The sequence below is a fragment of the Catharus ustulatus genome, chromosome 1 (genome assembly GCF_009819885.2).
Source record: "Catharus ustulatus isolate bCatUst1 chromosome 1, bCatUst1.pri.v2, whole genome shotgun sequence".
Taxonomy (NCBI): domain Eukaryota; kingdom Metazoa; phylum Chordata; class Aves; order Passeriformes; family Turdidae; genus Catharus; species Catharus ustulatus.
Window position 1 is genome coordinate 142,852,987 of NC_046221.1, and position 23,759 is coordinate 142,876,745.

The 23,759-nt window shown below is 39.9% G+C and overlaps 1 protein-coding gene across 1 annotated transcript in view; it reads right to left on the reverse strand.

The window, feature by feature from the left end:
* Window positions 1–7,134: 7,134 nt before the first annotated feature.
* LOC117009237 (R-spondin-2-like) overlaps window positions 7,135–23,759 on the reverse strand; it is a 105,597-nt gene continuing 88,972 nt past the window's right edge. Inside the window, exon 5 of the mRNA XM_033083816.1 lies at window positions 7,135–9,254. Coding sequence (XP_032939707.1) covers window positions 9,145–9,254 — 110 coding nt within the window. The 3' untranslated portion in view covers window positions 7,135–9,144. The remainder of the gene's footprint in view (window positions 9,255–23,759) is intronic.

Here is a 23,759-nt window from a genome sequence, read left to right on the forward strand (position 1 = left end):
ATTGGAAGTTGCTCCAGCCAGGGGGAAGAGCCCAACATTTCACACCAAGATAAAACAGAGGTTTTGGGACACTAAGGGAGCCCCTTTCTCCACTGGACTCCAGAGGGAAGCTGGATTTTCTCCACATCACCACTGGACCTCTGGAAGGAAACTGCACCTTCTACAGGAGCACTGCTCCGACTGAATCACATCTGTCACTGCAAGAGGATGCAACCACCATTTAATGGGACTGCTACCAACACCCTGCCTGACGGGGTGTCAGGTTGTACTCTGACTTTCCCAGGGCTTGGGGCCTGTTTCTTTGTAGTATTGTATTTCTATTTTAATTTCCCTAGTAAAGAACTGTTATTCCTAATTCCCATATCTTTGCCTGAGAGCCGTTTGATTTCAAAATTATAGTAATTTGCAGGGAGGGGGTTTACATTCACCATTTCAAAGAAAGTCTCCTGCCTTTCTTAGCAGACACCTGTCCTCCAAACTAGGACACAGTCTCCAAAAAATGGGCTAATATTTTAAGACACCAGAGGAGTCTGTATCTTTACAGATTTGTGTCTGGTCAAACCCATGGTAACTCTACTAAAGTTTCTACGTGCCTTCTGGGAGCTCCCCAACAAGATGAACACAGTGGTGTCTGATAGCTTCACCTCAGCAAGATCTACAAATTCAGCTTCAAGATCTAACAAAGCACCTGCACTTAGATGTCAGCCTCCAGTTCCACTCAGTTCCTCCTCAGTTCCAGTCTGAAGATTAATGCAACATAGCAGTACACTACAGGGTATGCATTTATTTCTGAGGTGCTGTCATTTATAAACCGCTAAACACAGATGCATTTCCATCCATTTCAGTTTCAGTGAATGCACATGGATCTCAAGGAGCATGGCTGAGGAGAAGGGTGGTGACAATTGTTGAGGAGCATGCACGGTGCCCACTGCTCTGTGTGCAGTCAGTGCCAGCTGCAGGCTGAGCTCTGTGACAGCCCCAGGCAAGAGGCCATGAATGCTGACCCTTTACACAGCAAATGTCATGAGCATTTCAGGGACCAGACACTCAGAAACAGTAGGAGCCAATGACACCCAGGCTTTTGTGGAGGTGAGGGTTTGAAAACTCAGGGATGCCTTTGTTCAAGGTCCCTTCTGAGAGGCACCCACTCAAGTTGTTAGTTTGTTATTTACAGTAATTTCACGACTATAAGGTGCACCTTTTTGACTAAAATTTTCTCCCGAACCCAGAAGTGCGCCTTATAGTCCGGTGCGCCTTATCTGATGAACAAAGTTCGGAAATTTGTGAACCTGGAAGTGAGAGCTGCGAGCCACGGGGGAAGCTGGCAGGGCCATGGCTGCCAGGTGGAGGCGGGGCTGTGCCCTGGCAGGCATAGCCCGGCCCCGTGCAGGTGGGGAGGAGCCCTGGCAGGCATAGCCCAGCTGCATGGAAGTGAGGAGGAGCCCCAGCAGCCTTGCCCCGGCCCCGGGGAGGGGGCAAGGAGGGTCGGGCGGCAGAGCCTGGCCCCGGGGAGGGGGCACGCAGGGACAGCAGGCAGAGTCCAAACTCGTGCAGGTGGGGAGGAGCCCTGGCAGGCTTGTCCTGGCACCGTTGAGGGGACATGGAGGGGCGGCAGGCATAGCCTGGCCCCGGTGAGGCGGCACAGAGCAGCAGCAGGCATGCCCCGGCCCGGCCGGGTACAGGCGGGCCCAGGGTCCATGGCTACCGGGTTGAGGCAGGGCCTCGGCCAGCAACCGCGCGGGGGGAGCTGGGGGCGGAGCCTCGCTGCAAAAAAAAAATGTACATCTTATAGTCTGGTGCACCTTATATGATCTACAAAGTTGCGAATTTTGCCGACTCCCGGGGGGTGCGCCTTATAGTCCGGTGCGCCTTATGGTCATGAAATTACTGTACCTTCTTTCTGACCATTTGCACACCTAGTCCTTCAGGATGTTACAGAACAAGCTGTATTTCTTAAAAAAGACATCTATGCATCAGTGGGGGAAGACATTGGAAAATTCTTTTAACCTTAAAAAAATAGTGTTTCATCCCTTGCCATGATTAATGCTTAGTTTCATACCATACAGTGCACGCTAAATGATATAACTTTCCTAATAACTTTTATAATTAATTGTTTTGATAAATTTTCTAATTATTTGCTTTAAATAATCATAAGTAGTGCAAATATCCACTCTGTCACATCCCACTGTAGCCAGCATTTAGCAAGGTTTGTGATAAACTGCTATTGTGGGAACATAGTTTAGGAAAATTTAATGAAACTCCAAGTTTTACTAAAACAACCTTGTAATCAATCTTGATATGCTTCAATGATCTCAGACCTAGAAGGACATTAACAAAGCATTGGGAGAGAGTTATATTGCTGAAATTGGGCACAAGAAATGCAGAATTTATGGACCACAAAGACATTTTCAGAGCCCTGAGATAAAAAACATTTTAGCAATTGTCGTGAAACCCAAACTGCATGGACTAATTAGTATGAGAAGTGAGAAATCAATAACCAATAGAAGACAGAATACTAATTACTGAAGCAAATTAGGTAATTTATAGGAAATGAACATTAATTTTTTTGCTAATAAATAATTAAAAGTTTTGAAAATGTATGTGTATGTTAGGTGGAGCTATCCCCATGCACCCAAAGTGTTCAATAAAATAATGCTGACTTTCTAACCTATTAAACTGGTTGGAGAGGTTATTCTAATGATCTAGATATCTTTACGGTTCCTTCCAACCCAAACCATTTTATGATACCATGATATTGCAATAAAGAAATTAAAATGGACATGAAGTTCTCCATCTCCTCTGTCTACCCAGCACAACAATAGCAGCATTCAGGTTAAAACCACACTAATATTTTTCAATTCTAGTATGGTAAAAAATCTCTACTTTTCTAAGACGTAGATTTGGAGGCTTTACAGAGAATATATCTGCTCTTTCTTCTTGCATCACACCTAAAAGAATGAAGCTGACAAGCGAAATAATAAGAATTAATATACTTATCTAGAATGCATGTGCTACCTACTTTCTGTCTCAGAATAACATCTGGATTTTCTTCAGAGTTCCTGGCTGTGTAACTTGGAAATACATGCCAAAACATATCCAAGTCAGCTGCATATTGCAAAACATCTGCAGCTTAGGGCTTGTGGGAATCCCTTGAATTATGGCAGACAGAGCATCAGGGAGCAGGAAGGGAGAGGAAGAAAGAGTAGGCTAAACCCCCAAATCCTTGTGCTGCACTGTTAGCATGAAAGAAAAAAATAAAACCAAAATTAGAGTAAAAATTAAGATATATTGCCTCATTCAATTAATCATCATTGCAGAATAGCAGTCACATACAGAAGAAACACAATTTTGTTCATCTCATTACAGGTCTTTAAAATGATGTCATTCTGCATTCACACAGATTTGTCATTGCTACTTATAAAATTAAGACTGAAAAATATTTCTTCCACATCTTTCTTCCTGTTGCCAAGTTTCTTCAAGCTACCACCTTGTCATTAACTGTCATGGCTTTAGTACAAAATCAAATATACCTTTAGGGGATAAAGACCTTTTACCTTCCCTGCTAAGATCACTGACTGCCTTTATCAACAGTCCCAAGAGAACTGATCGAAGACTTTGATTTTAAACAATCTCATTGAACTGGATTTAAATGGATTTGAATTTATAAATTCATTATGAGCCAAAAAAAATGGGCAGAAAACCCATTATCTAAAGTATCTTAGCAGAGCAACAAACACAACATCCTTTTCCATAAAAGCCTTAAAGAGAAGTTCTAACAAGCCAAACCAATAGTTTCATATTCTGTCTCCAACAGTGGCAATGGGCAGTACTGTGTAATTCCTGAGCCACTATCTGGTGTCCGTTAATATCATATTCCCTCAGCATCTGCAATCACTGCATCAGGGATGGTCATTACATTTACCTATACACTTACCTACTCCTGTATTAGATTATAGCTGTGAGAGGTTACATACTTGGTTATTCTTCTCATCATCTGTTTATAGACCTTTAGTCCTTGAGTTTCTCTTTAACTCTCTCTAGAGACAGAATATCTGACCACAAAATAAATTACTAGGATCAGCCTTAGAGTTAAAAATCACAGGCCTAGCCAAGAGAATATGCAGATTAGAAGACTTTTATGGTGGAAAAACTGTGCTGCAGGATAACAAGGAATGTGAGGCCAAAAGGAGAGCACCAAACCGTGACAGAGAAATCCTGTGGCTGCACTCTATGTCCCTGAGACTTTTCATGTACCTACCACAAGACAATTAAATAAAAGACTGAAACAATTCTGGAGTAAATATCAGGAGCCACCTTGCAGTTGTGGCCTTTAGATTTTGTAGATGGCAACCAAGTCCACTCAGAAATAGAAAGCAAACATGAAGTCTCAATGCAGTTTCTGACCAAAAAAAATAAAAACGAAAGAGAATTTCAGGGAAGAAAATTAAAACCAAACAACTCTAAATAAACCCCCAAGACTTATCATTCTCATAAAGCCCCCTAAAGTCTGAAGGGAAGCTAAGAAACAGTTGCAAGCCAAGACATCTTCTAACTGTTTTTGTTTGCTTTCATCAGCTGAATTTCTATTTTGAAATGTCATAGGGGTAGAACAAACCAGCCTCATTTTCAGTGTTTATTCATTTGTGGTCTACGAACTGTTAGTTAGCTTCATCACTATTGCCCAATTAAAATCAAGTGTTACATGAGTGTCACTGAAACTCAATTTGAAAGCAAGGAGGCTGGGAGCATTTTTGCAGCTGGCACGACCACAGATACATTACTGGCCCTTTAAGTTAGTATACAGCTTCACTGGGGTTGAAGACATATGTTTATTAGACATAAACAGAACTAGTTTGCATAAAAGAAAAAAAATCACTTGAAGTCTGGAAGGGTTTGGCAATGGACTAAAGGCTGGGCTCACTTTGGACTCTCTCTCTAGTTACACTTTTCTTAAAGTTTTTCACTTCTGAGAGGAACTGCACTTCAAATACTGGACTGCTTTTCTCCCAGATGTCCTGCAGATCAGGCTGCTCTAATACTTCCTAAAGTTAATGTCCTTTCCTCAGGCCTGGACAGAGGCTTTCCATAAAAGAAACCATGCCAGGTTCAGCACAGAGCTTTCGGTAAAGAACTAAACAAAAAGATGACAGTGGTTTCTGGGTTACACTTTCAGAAGGGTACATTTTGTTCTTCTTGGTGTCAGTCCAAAATAACTTCAGTCTAGAGCTTACTGGAATTCATGCTGGCTTACACCATTGGACATGAAAGTGTGGTGTCAAAAGACAAATACATTTTGTTGGTGAAGAGAGGGAGTTTGAATTGAAAAAACTCTCATACTCTCTGATAAGTGGTAGCATCAGCCTTCAGTAACATCACCCACTTAAAAATGTATGGCACTCGTGCCAGAAATATCTGGTTATTTTTGTTCTATATTCTATTTCATCCGCACTGAAATTTGATTTTAATCTGTCTGGGAATGATCTGTCTTCTCATTTTATAAGGTTCAGGATTTTAGCAATATTTTCGTTTGAAAAAGTTAACAAGGCATTTAATTAATTTTTGGTTTGTATTTAGCTAATATCAATGAAAATCCACTTTTTTCTGCTCTGCAGTGTTCTGTAACTCATACTGATAAATGGAGACATCATGTAATCCCTATAACTATTCACTATTCTTTTGCTGATATCTTTATATTGAGTATACAGGTGTAAGAGAACAATTTCCTTATACTGACATTTGTATTATGGAAGGCTTACATTACCATGATGTAAAATGCAACATTGCTTTTTTCCCTCCTGGAATAAACAAAGAGACATATAACAATTATTTCTCACTAACAAGAGCAGCTGAGATGCAATAAAGACCACTTAGCCACAAAATAATTTCTTTAAAGATGCACCTGGGGTTGGTTTTATTTTTTACATTTCTTTTCTTTTTCTGTTTGGTTTGGTTTGGTTTTAATTTGGAGACAGATATTAGGAGGCCAGGATAAGGTAAATCACACTGAGAACAGAGAGATCCTAAGTACACAGTGCAATATGTAATTGTATTTTCTGGGAGACATGAGTAAGATACAAAATAGTGTATGCTTCTGAAAAAGCAAATTCTACTCCTCATAGCAACATAACAGCTTTTTATAACTAATGACTACAGCATATAAAGTTCTGTGTCCTCCTAATTTGAATCTTTTGTGATTTAAAATAAATTTCCAATAGTGAATCATTAAACTAGGGCATAAAAGCCATGTGAACACAAAAGTTCCACTGCTCTGAAGCTTTTTGCTGTTTGAGAGAAACAGATTCGAAAACCTGTAACACCTATGAAAGGGAGCGGGGGAAAGTGGTAACTTAGTCAGTTGCTTACCAGAAAAGAACTAAGATCTTTGTAAATCTGATCAAATTTAAAGAAATTAGAGGCACAGTGAGCACAGGCTGTTTTTACACTATCCAGCTTTGAAAACCTCATCTTCTTCACTTTATCGAGAAAGTGTCTGAAGATAACTCCAAGTCAGTACTGTTTCAAGAAAGTATTTGGAGTAGCTGATCTCCCAAGATCATAGGTTCATCAAATCATGAAAAAGACCCATAAGGATCACTGAGTCCAATCCCTGCTCTTCACAAGAGTACCTAGAACTAGACCATATTACTAAGAGCATTGTCCAGACACTCCTTGAAGTCCTGACAGGCTTGGTGCCATGGCCTCTTCCCTGAGGAGCCTGTGACCAAACACTCTTTTGGTGCAGAGCCTTTTCCTCGTGCCCAAGGAACCATCCTTTCCAACCTCCAGAGTATGATCCTGCAAAACACATAACCCCAGTGCTATGAACACACTGACAGTATCCACCGTGCAAAGGCAGCATGTCTAGGACAAAGGAGGAACTACAGAGGGCTACCCAGGGACAACTTTTTCCATTCAACACTCGCAAGAAACTCTAAATGCTAAGGTGACTGGGACAGGAGAAATCACCTAATAGTCTTTTCAAACACAACAGTTGTATGGAAAACTCTCACATTTTTTTACTCCAGTGCAGGAAAATCTGCATCCCCCACCTTCTGCAATTTTTCTATGCACATGAAATTCAAAAAGAGTATGCTATTTGAATTAAAAAGGACCAAAAATATTTTACTCAGGAGCTTGTGACACCATTTTATTGTATTTTGTAGCATTCTTTTCATGACATGCCTAATACAATATTTGTAACCGCTACTGAAAGGCTTGTATAAGGGCATTAACTGCACTTACAGCCAAATTTGATAACCAATAAGCAAACAGCTACAGTTCTTATTGTCTTTTTATTTTTTTTTTCAAGTGAGCATTTTATGTCCAAAATAGCATCCAAGGATTAGAACAATCTTACTGTCTGTAACATTATTATGTTCTAGGTAAATATGAACATACAGTGAAAACCTCACAGTTGAGTGGAAGTCCACAAGCAGTTTGATGAAACATTCATATGTGTCTAACTACTGCACATTTCGGTAGTAACATTTGTCATAGCTAAATACAGATATATTTGTGCTTACAGATGCTTTATTTCCCTAGTTTATTTGAAAAGCATATAACCCATAAAACTAAAACTGGTATTTGTGGGATTTTTCTCAAGTATATGTCAAAAAGAGGTCTGTGAAGGTCTGGGGTCTGTTTTGCTGTTTTATTTTTTTGCGTAGGTCGTATGCAAGTTTTAGGCTTAAAAATGAAATAATTTCTCTTAAGTGACAGGTTAAAAAACAGGAATTTTAGTGTAGGCTTTCCCTAGCAGGTATCCAAAAATCACCTTGAATGCTAGATTACCAAATTACATATCCTGTGCCATTTTAATGTCCTACACAGAAAATTGTCTTCACCTCCCCCCTCAAAAAACATCCCAAAGCAAACAACAGCTGCAGAATAAATTTGTTAAGCTTCCTCAAATAATCAGAAATACTGGAGAATTGGTGTTTTCTATACTTTTAAATGGTTGACTTCACATGACTTTTATTTTGTTTCTCCCTTATTCACGAAGAAAAATTATTTTTCTTATCTGACTGCATCAGGAGTAATTGAAAGAAAACACTGCATTACATTGGGAAAAAAAATAAAACCAAAAAAACCCAGCGAAATCCAAACTACACATACTGTCTTAGATACCAAGAACTTTACAGGCAATTTCTCTCCTGACACTCAAAACTTCTATCATCATCATGCCTCTTCTTAAAAAAAACATTAAACTTCTTTTTCTGAGACAAAATACATGGGGGCTGAGACAGAAGTACTGAATAGCAGAAAGAATTCATGGATTACTAGTCTGGCAAGTATACTTCAGAGCTGACACTCCATTGTGAGGGTCAGTGCAAGGTAGTTCTTGCAAATGAGTGTGTTTTGCAAATGAGGAAAAAAAAATCCAGTTGGTAACTATTGAGGAACATGAGAAGATAGTTAAAACATAGAAAAAGTAAACATTTACTGGATTATTTAAAGTATATTACTAGAAGCAACGGGACATATCTTTAAACATGTATAAAGTATTTTTATACATAAAAATGCATAGATGTACAGTAAATATGTTCATTTATATGAAGACAGAGTAATATGTACACATGGAGTCTGTTGTGCTTTGGGGAGTCTAAGCAGTGAATCCTGCAGCACGTTGTCTTTGAGCAGTTTCATTGGACAACTGTGTCGACGTAGCAGGTGTGAGAACAATGCACATTAACACTAAGTAGGTAATTCATATCCATTTACTCTTGAAATGTACAAATATAGGAAACAAAGGCCATAAATGCAATTGTACCTACACCTCCAAGACTTCCTTTTTTTCTTACTTATTTAAATATGCACAAGTCCACCTACTGGTGTTGCGTAGGTTTCTTTCCTGGTCAACATGTTGACCAGGCACCCAGAACAATATCTCTGATGCACTTCAGGACCCCTTCCACTGATCCAACTGAGTGCACTCCTGACCTTGAAGTCTTCAGGTCAAAAATAAGAGGAAAAAATAAAATAAAAAAAAATATAAATAAAACAAACAAGCTTGTGGGCTTTATTTTCACAAGTTATTTGCCACCAATACTGTCAAAGCAGCTGAACTGTAGTGCATCCATGGGCAGGAGCATATAGCAGCTTTTGTGCACTTCGCAAAAAAATACATTAAGGAAAATCAAGTCTTTACTGGCTTGTTTTATCTGTTGCTAAAAAGATGCTGTGCTGCTTCTGAGCCCTTTCCATCAAATTCTTTTTCTTCTTTTTTTTGTCCTTCGTTTTTGCTGGCCTTCTCCCTAAAAAAAAAAAAAAAAAAAAAAGAAAAACAAATAATAGAAATTAGTCAAGTACAGAATCCAGAAGTGATAAAAAAACCCCAACAAAAACAACTCAGTGGTACAGAAATTATCAATAGAGACTGCAATGGTAATGCTGGCTAGAGACCTTCAAACATCAGTGAAAACAGAAGTTTTCAGTGTGTTACAGAAGGAAGCAGGATCCCCGACTTTCATCACTTGTCCACAGGCACAATTTTTCTGGTATTAGTAACCATGTTGATGCAGGTTTCATTTTTGGCAGGGTGAGTTACACGAGCAACATTATGCAAGGACCCAAGGCCCAGAGCCAAATGAGTATTCAGACTCCTTACCCACTGGAAGCTGGATATCAGCCTTAGACCCTTGTGTAAATTTGCTTGAGTGAGTAATCCTATTTAGGTCACGTCCAATACATCTGTGATTTCAATGAGAAATTTGGCATTACAGCCCAAGAACTTGGTTGGATGCCATCCTACATGCTTTGGCAGAAACAGTCCCACCTCTGCAAAGAACTGTTGATATTGCTTATTGGTAAATTGTGCCTAATTCTCACAGTATATAGCTGTGCACAAACAAAAATTTTATGACATGTTTCTGCTATTGAAAGTTTACTGAAAAATAAACAAAATGGGGAAATCAGGATCAATTCAGAAAAATTGTTTACAAGTTTTTTGAATAAGAATGTTTTTCCTGTTTAGCTCTAATAATAAATCAGTGCCCTTTGGTTATCTCTTCAAAGACAGCATGGACAGAAAGTGTCAGATACAAAGGCCCTCATTGAGCAGTGCATTACCTTTTAAGCATATGCTTAAATCCTATCAAGTCTAGTAGGATTTAAGGAGACGACCAAATGTTGTCGGATGTGAGAATGGTCTGGATTTTCTTGGCAGTATCATATACTAAATATGTGATCAACGGTAAAAAAATAAGGTTATTAAACTCTAGAAGCACCAACTTTATAAACTTTCAGGAGCACTTAAGGAACTTAAGAACACAGTGAAAAGAAATTTTATGAGCAGATTACATGAAAATGTGAAAATGCAATTTTCATCGACATTATCAGTACATTATTAATTGGGAAAAATATTTGTCAGTCTGGTTTTGTCTTATTTCCATATTGTTTATTAATTTAAAAGGCCCAAACCAGTGCAAAGTGTTTTTCTCTATTTGATAATAGTACTGAATAAATCTGATTACAAAATTATTAAAATTTATGATTCACTAAAAATATATACATACGTCAGGTTACATATTTATAATACACTGCCTAGGCTTCCATTCTCTAGGAACTGTTGGAGTGCTTGTATCTAAAATAGGACATGAAGGTAATGAGCACATGAGTTTAGTCCATATTAAAAATCATAAGGGTCCTTGGAGTTTACTTCTGCTTCTCATTAAAGTCTGGCATTAAAGTTACTATGGCATTTTGCCATTTTTAAATCTAGTTAATCCTACACAATAAATCCTCAGTCCGAGCAAGCATTAATCAAAGCAGCTTTTAAGTTAAAACTCTTTAGTAACAGTAATGATGAGGCACGCCTAATGAGGTCACAGGGAAGGAAAACTTGACACAAAGTGGCATTACAATAAGGTGGTTTGAATTATAGAAATTTCAATATAATTTTTTTATTAAATGCTACTGGTTGGTATATTTTAATGCATCGGAACTTGCATAAATGTATTGATCAACACTGTATTCTAACTTGCACTTTCAATATTCTATTCTATTTTTCTTTTACCCAAATCTTTGAAATGTATTTTAAGGAGGAGTAGATGAGGGGAAATAATATGAGAAAAGTGACCAATTCTGCTGGTCAACTGATTCTCACAAGACCAGAACAATCAACAGGAGCTTTAGTGGAAATTGCTACCCAGTTTGCTCAGTGATCTTATATTCTGGGGTTTTTAACTAAACAGACCAAGCAGTAAAAGAAACATAAACTTCAGTCGGTGTCTCACCTAGTTTCTCTATGACCTCCTCCAGAGAACTAGATTAATTCCTTACTACAAGTTTAAGGTAATGAAAGATGCTATGATTTTTGTTCTAAAAAACTGTGAGTTGCACTGATAAAACACAGTTGGTATCTCTAAGCCTTAGAAAGTAGCTCCTGCAACACAAACATCAAATCATATTGCCAGCACACTCCCCACATGGCATTCTTGAAATAGAAATTAATGGGGCTGGAGTTCAATGATTTGATGTCACTGTGTAATAAACACATTTCAAAGATTCTGCTGCTCTGCAGCCAGCAATTGTCTCCATACCTGCTTTTTTTACTCCAAGAGACACCAAAGGCAAATTGCCTTCTTCCAAATGTGCTGTGGACTAGCAACCCATGCAGAGGCAGCATACCTGAGCCACTGATAAATGATAGTTTGTCTTTCTGTTAGGAGCACTTTGGCTGCTCACTATATCTCAAATTGCCCTGTTGTACAGATTACATTTCATTATTTTCAGGACAATATTAAACCACAGAGAGAAAATCCAGATGATTTGGTAATGCTGAGTCCCAAATCCCAAATGTGTCATTTTAACCAGAAAACTGAATATAAAAGGGATTTCTTGGGTAGCCATCAGTTCCCATATTGTTAATAGAACACAACAGAGATTAGAGATTAGCAAGAAAAAATTGATTATGAAGACCAGAGTTCAAACAAAGTATGCTGCTGAAGTCCCCATGCGTAAGAACTTTTATTAAATGCAGATTTCAATTGCAGTGCTTATTTTACCACCAGAAGCACAGTGAACAGAAGTATCTTCTGAATATCTTGCTACAGACATCTTTTGAAAAACGTGATTTTTGTGATATGCAGAGTACAGTAATTTCACGAATACAAGCCGCAGCTATTTGACAAAAATTTTGGTGGAAACCCGGAAGTGCGGCTAATAGTCGGGGGCGGCTAATATGTGAATAATTTTCTGACATTTACAACCCCAGATGTGCCAGCCAGAGTGCCGAGCCAAGCACCTGCCAGTGAAAGCCGGCATTTCGCAATTGTTACAGTGTTACTGTGTTGCCCTGGCTCCCTGCAGGCAGCACAGGGGGCGGGGAGAGAGGCAGGAGAGCTCTCTTCTTCCCTCCTCTGCCGCGGCCCAGGGGAGGAGGGGGGGGGGCGCCGCCATTGCCGCAGCCCGGGGAGCCGACGGGAGCCCCGCGCAGCCATTGCCGCGGCTTGGGGAGGAGGCGGGGTGCTTTGTCCGCGCCTGCCGCCGGCGCCACGGGCGCAGGAATGCTCCATCCCTGCCCGCCGCCGCTGCCGTAGGAGCGGGGGAAGCTCCGTCCCTGCCTGCCACCGCGGGACAGCGCCGACCCGGGGTGACCGAGCCCAGTGGCAGCGGCGGCCGGCCCCGAGCGGCAGCACCGGGCTGGGCCACCTGGCCCCGTCAGCGGCCCCTAGCGGGCCGAGCCTGCACAGCCTTAGCTCAGTCAGTAAACCCCGCCCTCCCGCGGTTCTGTTACTAATTGCACGCGGGTCCTCGCTGTGAACGACAGAGCGGCTTATATTCGGGTGCGGCTTATCTATGGACAAAAACCGAAATATTTGCCAACACCCAGAGATGCGGCTTATACTCAGTGCGGCTTGTATTCATGAATTTACTGTAGGTCCCCTGAGAGGATCTGAGAGCCAAGCTATCCCCTTTCCCTTACTGGAGGGCAGTGGGATGAGGACAGCCAACAGAGGAGCCTGTTCCCTGGGGCCAGGATAGCAGCAGCTCCCTCTGCTCTGTGTCATGGTCAGGGGTGGAGAAGCCCCTGTGCAGGTTGTGTGCCCAACCCTCCCCACACCTTGCCGTGCTCACTTCTTGCTCCTTAGAGCAAGAGCCCTGACCCCAAGTTCGTCTCTCCATAGGAAGCAGCAGGGCTCTGTCATGCTTGGCTCTGCTGTGCAGTTGAAAAGGAGTGGATTTATTTTAGTAGCACTGTATTGCCTGTGGCACAAAAAAGGTACAATAATTTCACGACTATAAGGCACACCGGATTATAAGGCACATTTCTGGGTGTCGGCAAATTTCTGAACTTTGTCCATATATAAGGCGCACCGGAGTATAAGGTGCACTTTTTTTTTGCAGCGAGGAACTGCTCCACGCTCAACAAAGTAACGAATCACGCGATTGCAGGGTTCACTGGCAGGTGCTCAATTTGCAAGTATTTTTATGGATCAGCGTAGATTTTAAACACATCCCCAGGTGCCCTCTCCGTGCCGCAGGCCTTGGCGCTCCTGCCCACCCCCGGCGCCAGCTGGCATGGCTCGGCTCGCAGCTCGGCTCGCGGCGCGGCTCATGGCTCGTCTCCCACGGCCAGCACAGCTCGCGGCTCAGCTCCTGCGGCTCGACTCGCGGCTCACACTTCCGGGTTGGCAAATTTCCGAACTTTGTCCATATATAAGGCACACCACATTATAAGGCATGCTTCCGGGTTTCGATCAAAATTTTAGTCAAAAGGGTGCACCTTATAGTCGTGAAATTACTGTAATTCCTGACTGAAGCAATTGAAGAGGGTGAGTGAAAGGACTCTGTCTCTTTAGAGGGGTTTTATCACCATCAAAACCTGGTTATAACATTATCGTACAGAACAGAAAGTGACAACACAAGAGAACTGGAGAGGGATTTCTTACCAAGAAGGGCATGTAGTGATAGGGCAAGAAGAAATAGCTTTAAACTGAAGGAGGGTTGGTTAGGATTAGATATCTGGAAGAAGTTCTTTACAGTGAGGGTGGTGAGGCACTGGAACAGGTTGCCCAGAGAAGTTGTGCCTGCCACACCCCTGGAAGTGTTCAAGGCCAAGGATGGATGAGGCTTTCAGCAACCCTGTCTAGTGGAAGGTGTCCCTGCCCATGGCAGGAGGTTTGGAAGTAGATGATCTTTAAGGTCCCTTCCAACCCAAACCATTCTGTGGTTATATGAATATCTGAGATATTAAGTCTGATCCAACTGCCTAAAAAACCTCCTGACCAGAAGCAGTATCCAAGCAAGCAAACAAATCATTGCAACTGCCTAGGATCCACAGCCAGCACTGACTTTTTAAAGTGGTATTACATCCCTCCTAATGGAAGGATGCTCATCTGCTTGTCATCTGGCAGATAGCAATGCACCTTGTTTCTGCTTTCCAGGTTATAGGTCTCCAGATCAGGCTTCATCTTCAATCTTTGTTTTATGATTGTTGTCTTTATTTTTTTTAAGATTTTCATGTTATCAGCAAGGGGAGCAAATACAAATAATTCATGCAAAGAGTAGGATATCTGAGCACTGTTCAGGTTACCGTATTCTTATATTTATTTTGACTGTGTTTTCCCTTGCATATTAACTAGCTAACTAGCTTTTCTTTGGAAAGTATTTCTTATCTCTGACTGTCTAGAAACAGGCTCCTCAATTTCTGTTATCAAAGTCAACTCTGAATATGATTTACATAAATTGTTTAATTCGCTGTAGTGTTTATGTATACACTGAAATGTATAGGGCCAAGAAAGATGCGAAGTGTAGCTGAATTCAGTGTTGAATTACCTACCAAAAAAAGCCTTGAAAGCCCAATCTATCATCGTGTATCTCACATTTCTGCACAGGTAATTTTTGCAGAAGCAATATTGGTAAAGCCATTAATTTAAACTCTTTAAACCAATTTTTAAAAATTCAGTTTTGCAGTCTCATTTATAAATTACCAATGAGTTAAGTCTTTATTTTCTAAGTAACTTATCCCAATGGGTGGTGTCTTTACAAGTATTATTCATCAAACTTTTGTTTGGACCACTTAGTTCTGGTAGGTAGCTGGACAACTAATATGCTATGCAATGAAATATTATCATTAGCTAACCATGTACCACATCTTTTAATGGTAAAATATAGTTAATGGCCCAATAACATATAGGTTATAATGAAATTATAACACGAATTCCTGAAAAAAACATTATTTATGCTAATATACCCAGCAATTGTCTGTACACCAAAGAGTAGCAGCTAGCAAAAAAACCCCGAAAACAACTTTAAGTTGGATCTTGCTTGGTTATTTCTCTTCATTTTATGTTGCTTTTGTACCATTTTATCAATGTTCCGCTACAACTTAGGCACTTGTGCTCAGTTTTCTGGTTTGTCTCATACCCCAAGCTGAAAGATGCTTGGAAATATTGCATATTGCTTCTGGATGGACCCACCTGGTCAGCTGGGCATACACATTACCTGGTTCAGAAGGAGACTTTATCAGCTTCCGACAGCTGCAAAGGCAGCTTTCTCCAGACAGCATTTGGGCAGCAGATTCCTAACACCCAGGGCAGTCCTGAGTTAAAAGACAGCAAATGCATTCACAGGGACTCCCACCCACATTTCTTAAGATTCTTGACTCAGCCAGACAGCAGCAGTTCAGTGTCTGCATTGTCCTTCATCTGATGTATAAACACTGCTGCACTTACTGCTGTCCTACCAAATCCTGCCCATTGGGAGTTCCAGCAAAGTACAGTATACAGCCACACGAGGGCAGCAGATTTACAACATTTAATAAAAGGGAAAAACAAAAAACAACCATCTGCAGTTTTATTTCACTGTGTCATTTCAGCTGTCTTGCACACAAATCATCATATTAGAGCTATCAGAATGCTTAATAATCCCTTCCTTATTTAAAACATTTATCTCTTCTATTGGTGATTACTGAGTGATGGGATTTACATGTGTGCCTGTTTCCCTTTGTGAATTTTCATACACAGAACTTTCACTGGTAGCAGCAAAGGCACAGGGGAGTCCTAAGATAACAGCAGACCCTGCTAAACACACTTTTCAGTATTTTCTTCCCTTTCACCTGTCCTTTTAGGAACTAAATGCTGCACATTCATACATCACGCTCCTACAGCCACAGTTCTACCACAGACCTCGTGTGGCAGCATTTCATCCATCTGGGAAGCTAGAGAAGTTATCAAGCCATATCACTGAAGGATGGCAACCTCAGGGAACTAATGACAGCAGTGGAAAGATGATAGATACTCGATGATTAACCAGTCAATGAGATCAGCTCAAGAGAAAGATGGCAAGTCACAGAATCATAGAATAGAATCATTAAGGTTGGAAACATCATCTAAGATCACCCAATGTTTGCCACTAAACCCTGTCACAATCATAGAATCATAGAATCATAGAAAACCATTTAGGTTGGAAAAGACCTCTAAGATTGAGTCCAATCAATCACCAGTTTATCAACCAGACCATGGCATTAAGTGCCATGTCCAGTCTTTTATTGCACTCTTCCGGGAATGGTGACTCCAACTCCCTCCCTGGTTTAAAAACCCCTTCTGTGAATAAATTCTTTCTGATGTCCAGCCCGAACCTTCCCTGGCATAGCTTGAGGTGATGTCTTCTCATCCCATCATCTCCCTTTGCTGCCTGGGAGAAGGGCCCAACCCCTACCTGGCTACAGCCTCCTTTCTGGTGGTTGCAGAGAGCAATAAGATCTGCCCTGATCCTCCCCTTCTCCAGGGGAAACATCCCCAGCTGCCTTAGCCATTCCTCAGGTCAGCTTCTGGAGGAGCCCCCTCTGGCAGCACACTGGTCATGCACAGACCCACAAATGCCTCATCACTTACTTTGCTTTTGCACCACACATCAAGCTACAGATAAACACCGACTGCAAAAATCCAAAAACCAAGCAAAGAATTCAGCCCAGAAATTTTTTCCCAGAAATAATTTATTGCCCAGGGCTTTCAGTTAAACATTCTGGATACTGAAACTGCCAGAGAAATGCATAAATTGCTAAGAAATCTTATAAACACACACTCAGTGGAAAAAATAATTCCTCACTGCTACAGAGTCATCCTCCTCCTAAAGCATGTTTTACAAACCAACACTGACAAGTGGCCCACAAGAAGGGGACACACAGCACTTTAATAACTTTGCAAACCACAACACATGGGACATGTCTACCAATGTCACCCACTACTGAATTCATGACAGTTTTCCTAAACTAGTTTGCGGTTGTTGATTTTTTTAATGTCATAACCTTTAGGCTGAAATTGGCTGTGATCAATATTTGCTTTAGGAGGAATATGATTTGTAGGACATCAGTCAAAGTTAAATATCTTTTTGGACAGGGTGTGAAAGACATTTGGTCTTGGATGGTGACACTGGAAAATAAAAAAGGAGGAGATGCAACAGAAAGGGTCAAGTGTCAGAAACCACTTCCTCATTTTCCTGGGTGAATTTTTGGTGTCATTTGACAAAGTCTTGAGAACACATATTTGCCTCTGAAGACACCAGAAGGGGTGAAATGATCACAGAGAGTCCATCAGCTGCCCACAATAGCATTTCAAATCCCCAAAGACCAGAATGTGTAAAGGTGGGTTAATAAACATTAGCAAAGCACTGAAACATGGCAACAATGGATATCACAAAAAGTAAGGAATTCTTTAATCATTCTTTCTTCATTTGCAAGGGTTAAATAATGTTCAACAAATTACATCTTAGAACAATTACTGAGTAAGAATAGAGAAAAATCCATACCAAAATTATAGTCATCATCAAAACAGAAAAATAAAAAGCAAATGAAGGCACTTCTTTCTACAGTTTTGAAATGCCTGAGTTTGTAAGCTTATTGGTCTTCTTTTATTCTTTTTGGTGTAATACCGGTAGCTAATGGATAAATATATATTCCCAGCCCAATAAAATAATAGACTAAAAAGTCTGCAAACACAGAGTTTGTTTCATGCTCATTCTTGTCTATTTGATGTTAACTTTCCTAATGAAATCAGAAAAAATTCTGTCTTCAGTAAACCTTGCAATTACTACACAAAACATTACAAAAGCACTCAGTGCAAAGCTGATCTGAGTGATATCTTACTCAGTTCCTGACATTCAGAATCCTGAAAGTCTATTTTGAACTTAATAATGTCACAACTTCAGCTAAATTATTATATCTATCCCAACCACCACTTAGTGTTGTGTAGACTTGATGTTTGCATACACTAGACATAAGCTACTGAGATGAAAGCTAGTTTAAAAGATTCAAAGACTAATTCTTCAAGTAAAAGAAGTATCCAAATATCTCAAGTTTCTGAATCTAAATCCTGCTAGGTTTTTGTTTTGACACATCCATTAAGAAATCAAAAGTATTAGTACTTAGGACAAGAATAAGCAAAGTGAGGTATTTTTTTCCTCCCAAAATGCCCATCTATTTTTCATCTGACTAACTAAGCAATACTATAATCTGATATTCTTTCCTTCTGGACAATATAGTGTCATCAGACATTGTCACCTGTTTAAGAAATACTGATTCCTACACAAAGAATGGAACTTACATGTCCCAGCCTATTGAAAGTTCAGTAGTTTTTCCCTCAATTTTAGGGCAAATTAACTGGGAAAAGAGTCATCTTTCACAGTTGAAATGCAATGAATTTCCCACAGCGCAGTTTTTCACCATATACAGCAGGTGGCAGTGAGATACGAACTGAAAACTGCCTTGCACTTCCAACATTTCCAGGAATATTATTTCTTATTTGTAGAAGTACATATTCATGAAAGAATGTGGAAAGTGAAAGACTGAAAATTCACAAACATACTTAGAGAAGAAAGCAAGGGTAAGCACTCTTAGGGAAGAGGAAAAGAAGTAAACTCAAGAGGACATGGAAACTCAATAAACGAGAGCCCTACATTTAACTGAATATACAGATGTTCAAAGGTTGGGTCCCACTGTCCTCTCAGTCACAGTTGTGGAGAAACAGGTGAGTCTCAACTGCAGCCAAAATGTTTCTCTAATGTAAGTTTAGCTCAGAATTCAAACAATATGAATATCAGTTGCCTGCAGGTTACTCACTATCCTTATAGTCATCAACAGCATGTCAGATCAGATACTTTGCAAGCAGAGCCAAGCACAATATTTACAATGAAAGGTTTGGAACTTGTTTATTTTCCTTCCTTTTACAGAGAAATATAAAGCAAATTTGAAAATAATAAAAAAAATTATACACTGTCAAGAGTAAGAAAACGTGTAAATGTATTCTAACTCTACAGGCAACAGTTTCACTAAAACTAATTGGCTTGACCTTCTCTAGGTTTGACTGGATTCTAATCTGACTTTAAACTCCCTCTGCTCTGTATTTCAAAATCGATTATTTATTTTTCTTTTTCCTGTTTCCAAGTGAATTTAATTAATTTTATTTTTCTGACATCATAATGGGGGGGGAAATAATTCTGTTGAAACAACATTTATTTGTGGCATGCCTAAGGTTTAATATCATACTAGAAATTGCATTTTATTCAATTATGGGTTTTTTTACAGAGAGGAAGATTATACTGAGAAGCGAATTTTGTTATAGATGTATTTTCTTCTGTGGAACACTATTTAGTCATGAAGAGTGGGTCCTTTTTTAATTCCCTTCAAGGATTCAGGTCAAGAACTGAGGAATAAATTTGTTCCAGGATATTTTTCTTTTATTTTAGTTTCTTTCATTTTTTATAACTGAACAGCACAAAAATTATTTTTATTATCCTTCACACCTCTCTTTAAGTATTGCAGAGTGAATCCTATAGATGTTCAGGAAGAAAAGAGGCTAAATTAAACACCTGACAACAAACCAAAGTACAGTCCAGCAGGAAGACTCCTAAATAATAACTGAAAGTGAACATGAATGTGTCATTTCTAATAAGACATAAAGTTATTGCCTCCTTCTTCTGCTGTAGTGAAGAGTACACCAGGTGAGCTGCTGCCCCTGCACTGCTCACTGACACTCACTGGATTTTGGGGTCAAGAGAACATTTAGTGAGATCTCTTACACAAACACGAGAAATAAAACAGTAGTTTCACATGCTGTTGAGAAGAAATTTGTCCAATCTAAATCAGAGGACAAGAGGAAATGGAGGTCCAACACTTTGGTAATTGTTCCACCAGTTAATTGTTCCACCACCAGAATTTCTGTCCAATTCCTAACTTGAATTTTATTATGCAGGTATTTTTTCTCATTATTCCTTTCTGTCCTAGATCAGACTGTAAATAAGTATTTGTTCATCGTCTGAGAAGCTAAATATATATGTATGATTTTGTGTATCTTTCTTTAAAGTTTATTTTGTAGTCCTTGTATAATTCTTTTCCACTTGTACCTGCAGTTTCCAACTGAACTCTTTGGTTTTCCAAAATCTTCTGTAAAGTACAGGTCTCAGTCTGGATGCCAGAATTCTGAAATTGATTTGTTTTGCTTCTTCCTTATTACCAAAGTTATACAGAAAGGAATTGCATTTGGAATTTTCCTGTATATATTGTAATGGACTCAAATTATTTCTTTTGAGAAACAATGTTTTTTGGATGCCATTCTTCATCCTGCAGGTGTGTTTTCCTAGCTCTTAACACTTTGATCCTCCAGAATAACTTCACATTTAACTACATGAAAAGTAACTGTGATTGCTCTACAAAATACATTTTTCTTTGGGTCTACTGTACAGTGTATGATAGGGTGTACTCTACTATAGTATAGTTTACCATTATCCTCAGATTATTTCTTTTTCTAAAAGATGTTTACATAACTGACTAAAACAATAAGTAATGCTTACAAATACGTCTAGAGGCCATCACCACTTTTTCCTAGACATCCAGCCCCCAAATGCTTTAATTTTATTTTGTGATAAAGGAAATTCAATAGGTCTATTAATGTCCCAATTCTGAACACATTCAGGTATGGTAGGTAGACCTGGATATGACTCCTGTGATGCTTCTGTTAGCTTCATTTCTATGGCTGCAAATATTAATCCAAAAGGAACAAACTTTGCAGAAGCTTTCCATACATCACTGTACAGGTTTAGTCTCACAAAAAGAAATTCTACTTTTAAATTAATCATGTTTTGTTAAACTCTTCTCATGGTATGACAAAACCAGACAAAGAAAACCAAAACAACCCAGGCTGGACTTAAGCATATACCTGTAACACCTTTCACATCAGAAGCTGCATTTTCCCATTATTATGTTAAACTAGCCGGGATGGTTCTCCTATTAGCCGTTAAGAGCTGGAGGACAAAGGACTAGCTGAAGCAATGATGGCCCATTAGGGAAAGGTGGAGTCCTGCTTTTGTTTTCGGCAAGTAAGAGGACACTGGGGGTAGGAGAACTGGTACAGCTCGCCGGCCGAACTGGAGGAGAGAGGTTCCGTTTCTCCTGTTGGGATCAGGCTTCTTGGATTTGGACTGCTAAAGCTTCCTGCCTTCCTCTGAACAACTGGGAACTGGGACGCCCATGGTGAGCAGAATTTCCTTCCTCACCCTTTTTCTTCCACCTGGGGCGGTGAGGCCACCTGGCCCCCTCCCCTGCCCCTGCAGCAGCCGCGACTGAGAAGCCACCCGCCCTGGTCCATCGGAGAGCCATCGGTGACTGAAAAAGGGACTGGGACTGAATTCCATTCTGTTCTGTCACTGTTTTTTTCTTTCGTATAGCTGATGCTGTTTTTGTTTGTCATAAACAAAATGGGATCTCTCGGGGTGGTGCCACAAAGCCCAAGTCTGTTATTTATCTTCACTTTTGAAATGTGTGTCTAGAAAAAGCCATTAGAAACATAACTTGAGTGTATTTTCAGAATGAAACCATATTACCACAGTTACAGGGAATGTCCCTTTTCTGAATCCAGCTGCAGATGCTGGGGAAACTTTTGTCTGAGCTCTTCCTCAGTGCCCACCAACCCAGCAACTACTACTCACAGCTTTGCAAGCAGAAGAGGCTGTAATAAAATTGTCAGCCCATGGAAGCAAAGTGTAGGGCTTGCAGGAAGGCTCAGCTTCACCCGTGCTGCTGGAGCCTGGATGGATGTACACGTGTGTGTCCCTTTTCTGGACAGCTGTGCATTCCTATGTCCCTTCTCTGGACAGATGTGCACTCCCATGTCCCTTCCTTTGGCACAGCTGCAGGAACACCTACAGCAGGGCAGTGCTGGCCTCATGTACAGCAAGCACCCAGAAATGATCAAAGGCTTATCTGAACATTTTGTCACTAAACTGAAATAAGCCTGTGACAACAAATTTATCCACAGGACCTATTCACATGTTTAAATATGCTAAATAACAAATATGCATTTCAATCCTAAGTGCATCAGTGTTTAAACACATGCATGGATTTTTTACATTCAGCACTGACCTGAAGAACACAGCTAAAACAATGCTTTTTTTTTCCCTTCCAGAGATAAGCAACTGATTTGCTAAGGGAATCAATGAATGATCTGCAGCATCTGTTACAGCAGCCTAGCACTGTAGATGCTCTCAGCACCACAGCAGGCTGTCTTTCCCATCAGATTCCCCTCATATACACAGCAGCTGGAGACACACTTGGCATCACATGGTATAAGAAACAATATAACATCGTGTCCAATAACACATGTGGAGTGGACAAATAGCTTCTCTTAATCTGAGATGTATCTGCAAGAAAGACAGTACTATAACCTCTACCATCAGTTTAAACAACTGAATCAAAACTGAATTTAAAAAGTGAAGTTTTCCTTGCATAAAATATTTTAAAGTATATATTCAGTGAAAATTCAATTGAAAGTTGAAGGAAAATGTGTGGATACTTCCTCAAGAAGAAAAGGAAAAAGAATACGTGAAATAAACACAGCATGTAGCTTAAAGGCTACTTGCCATAAAAGGCTTTTCCTGACTGGAAGTTACAGTACAGATGTGCTTAAAAAACAGATGTACATCAAAGACTGTTGATTAGAAGCACAGAGAGAAGTAATTATCAGTTTCATTTTTTTAAAAAAAGAAATTCTTTATTCTAATACCAATAAAACCCTAGTATGTACAGAATGATTCTATGGGTTTAATTAACCATATGAAAAATATAAATGCATTTGCTATTCCAGCTCCACATCATCAGATTCTTATGGCTACTTTGGGTGAGCTTATAATGTCTGTGAGATCTTGCTTTTATTATATTGTGACAGTACTAAAGCTACTTCAGCTTAAAGACTGAAACTGTTCAAGATCTCTTTTTTTCCTTAGAAATGCCTGATGCTAATAATTCTTTGTGCACCAGAGGTACTGGGCTGGCAGTCAGAGACTGGAATACAGTACAGCAGCACAAACTACAATCCTTGCTAAACTGGTGGCCAGGTGCAAGAGCTACACCTTCAAAAAAATCAGTAACCTGGTGTGGTGGGTAGCATCCCTGCCCATTGCAGGAGGGCTGGAACTAGAGCATCATTAAGGTCCCTCCCAATCCAAACCTTTTATATGTAAATATACAGAGCCAGAGCACAGGTTTGAACACTGTCCTGAAACACTAGCAGGTTTCCTGGCATGTTTCTTGTGCCAACTGTCTTCCAAGAATGCTACCTTCCTGCTTGTCTGTTCTTTGCAAACATTAAGAGATGATGAAACATTTACCTGAACTCTTGAGACTTCACTAACTTCAAATTTACAGATGTTTTTCAAGCTGAACAATTTTTACAGATTAGATGCATGAGTGATAAACACCTGGACTGGAATACATGGTCCTAAAAACCAGACATGGAAGTTTTGGTTAAACCCAACAGGCAGCTAAA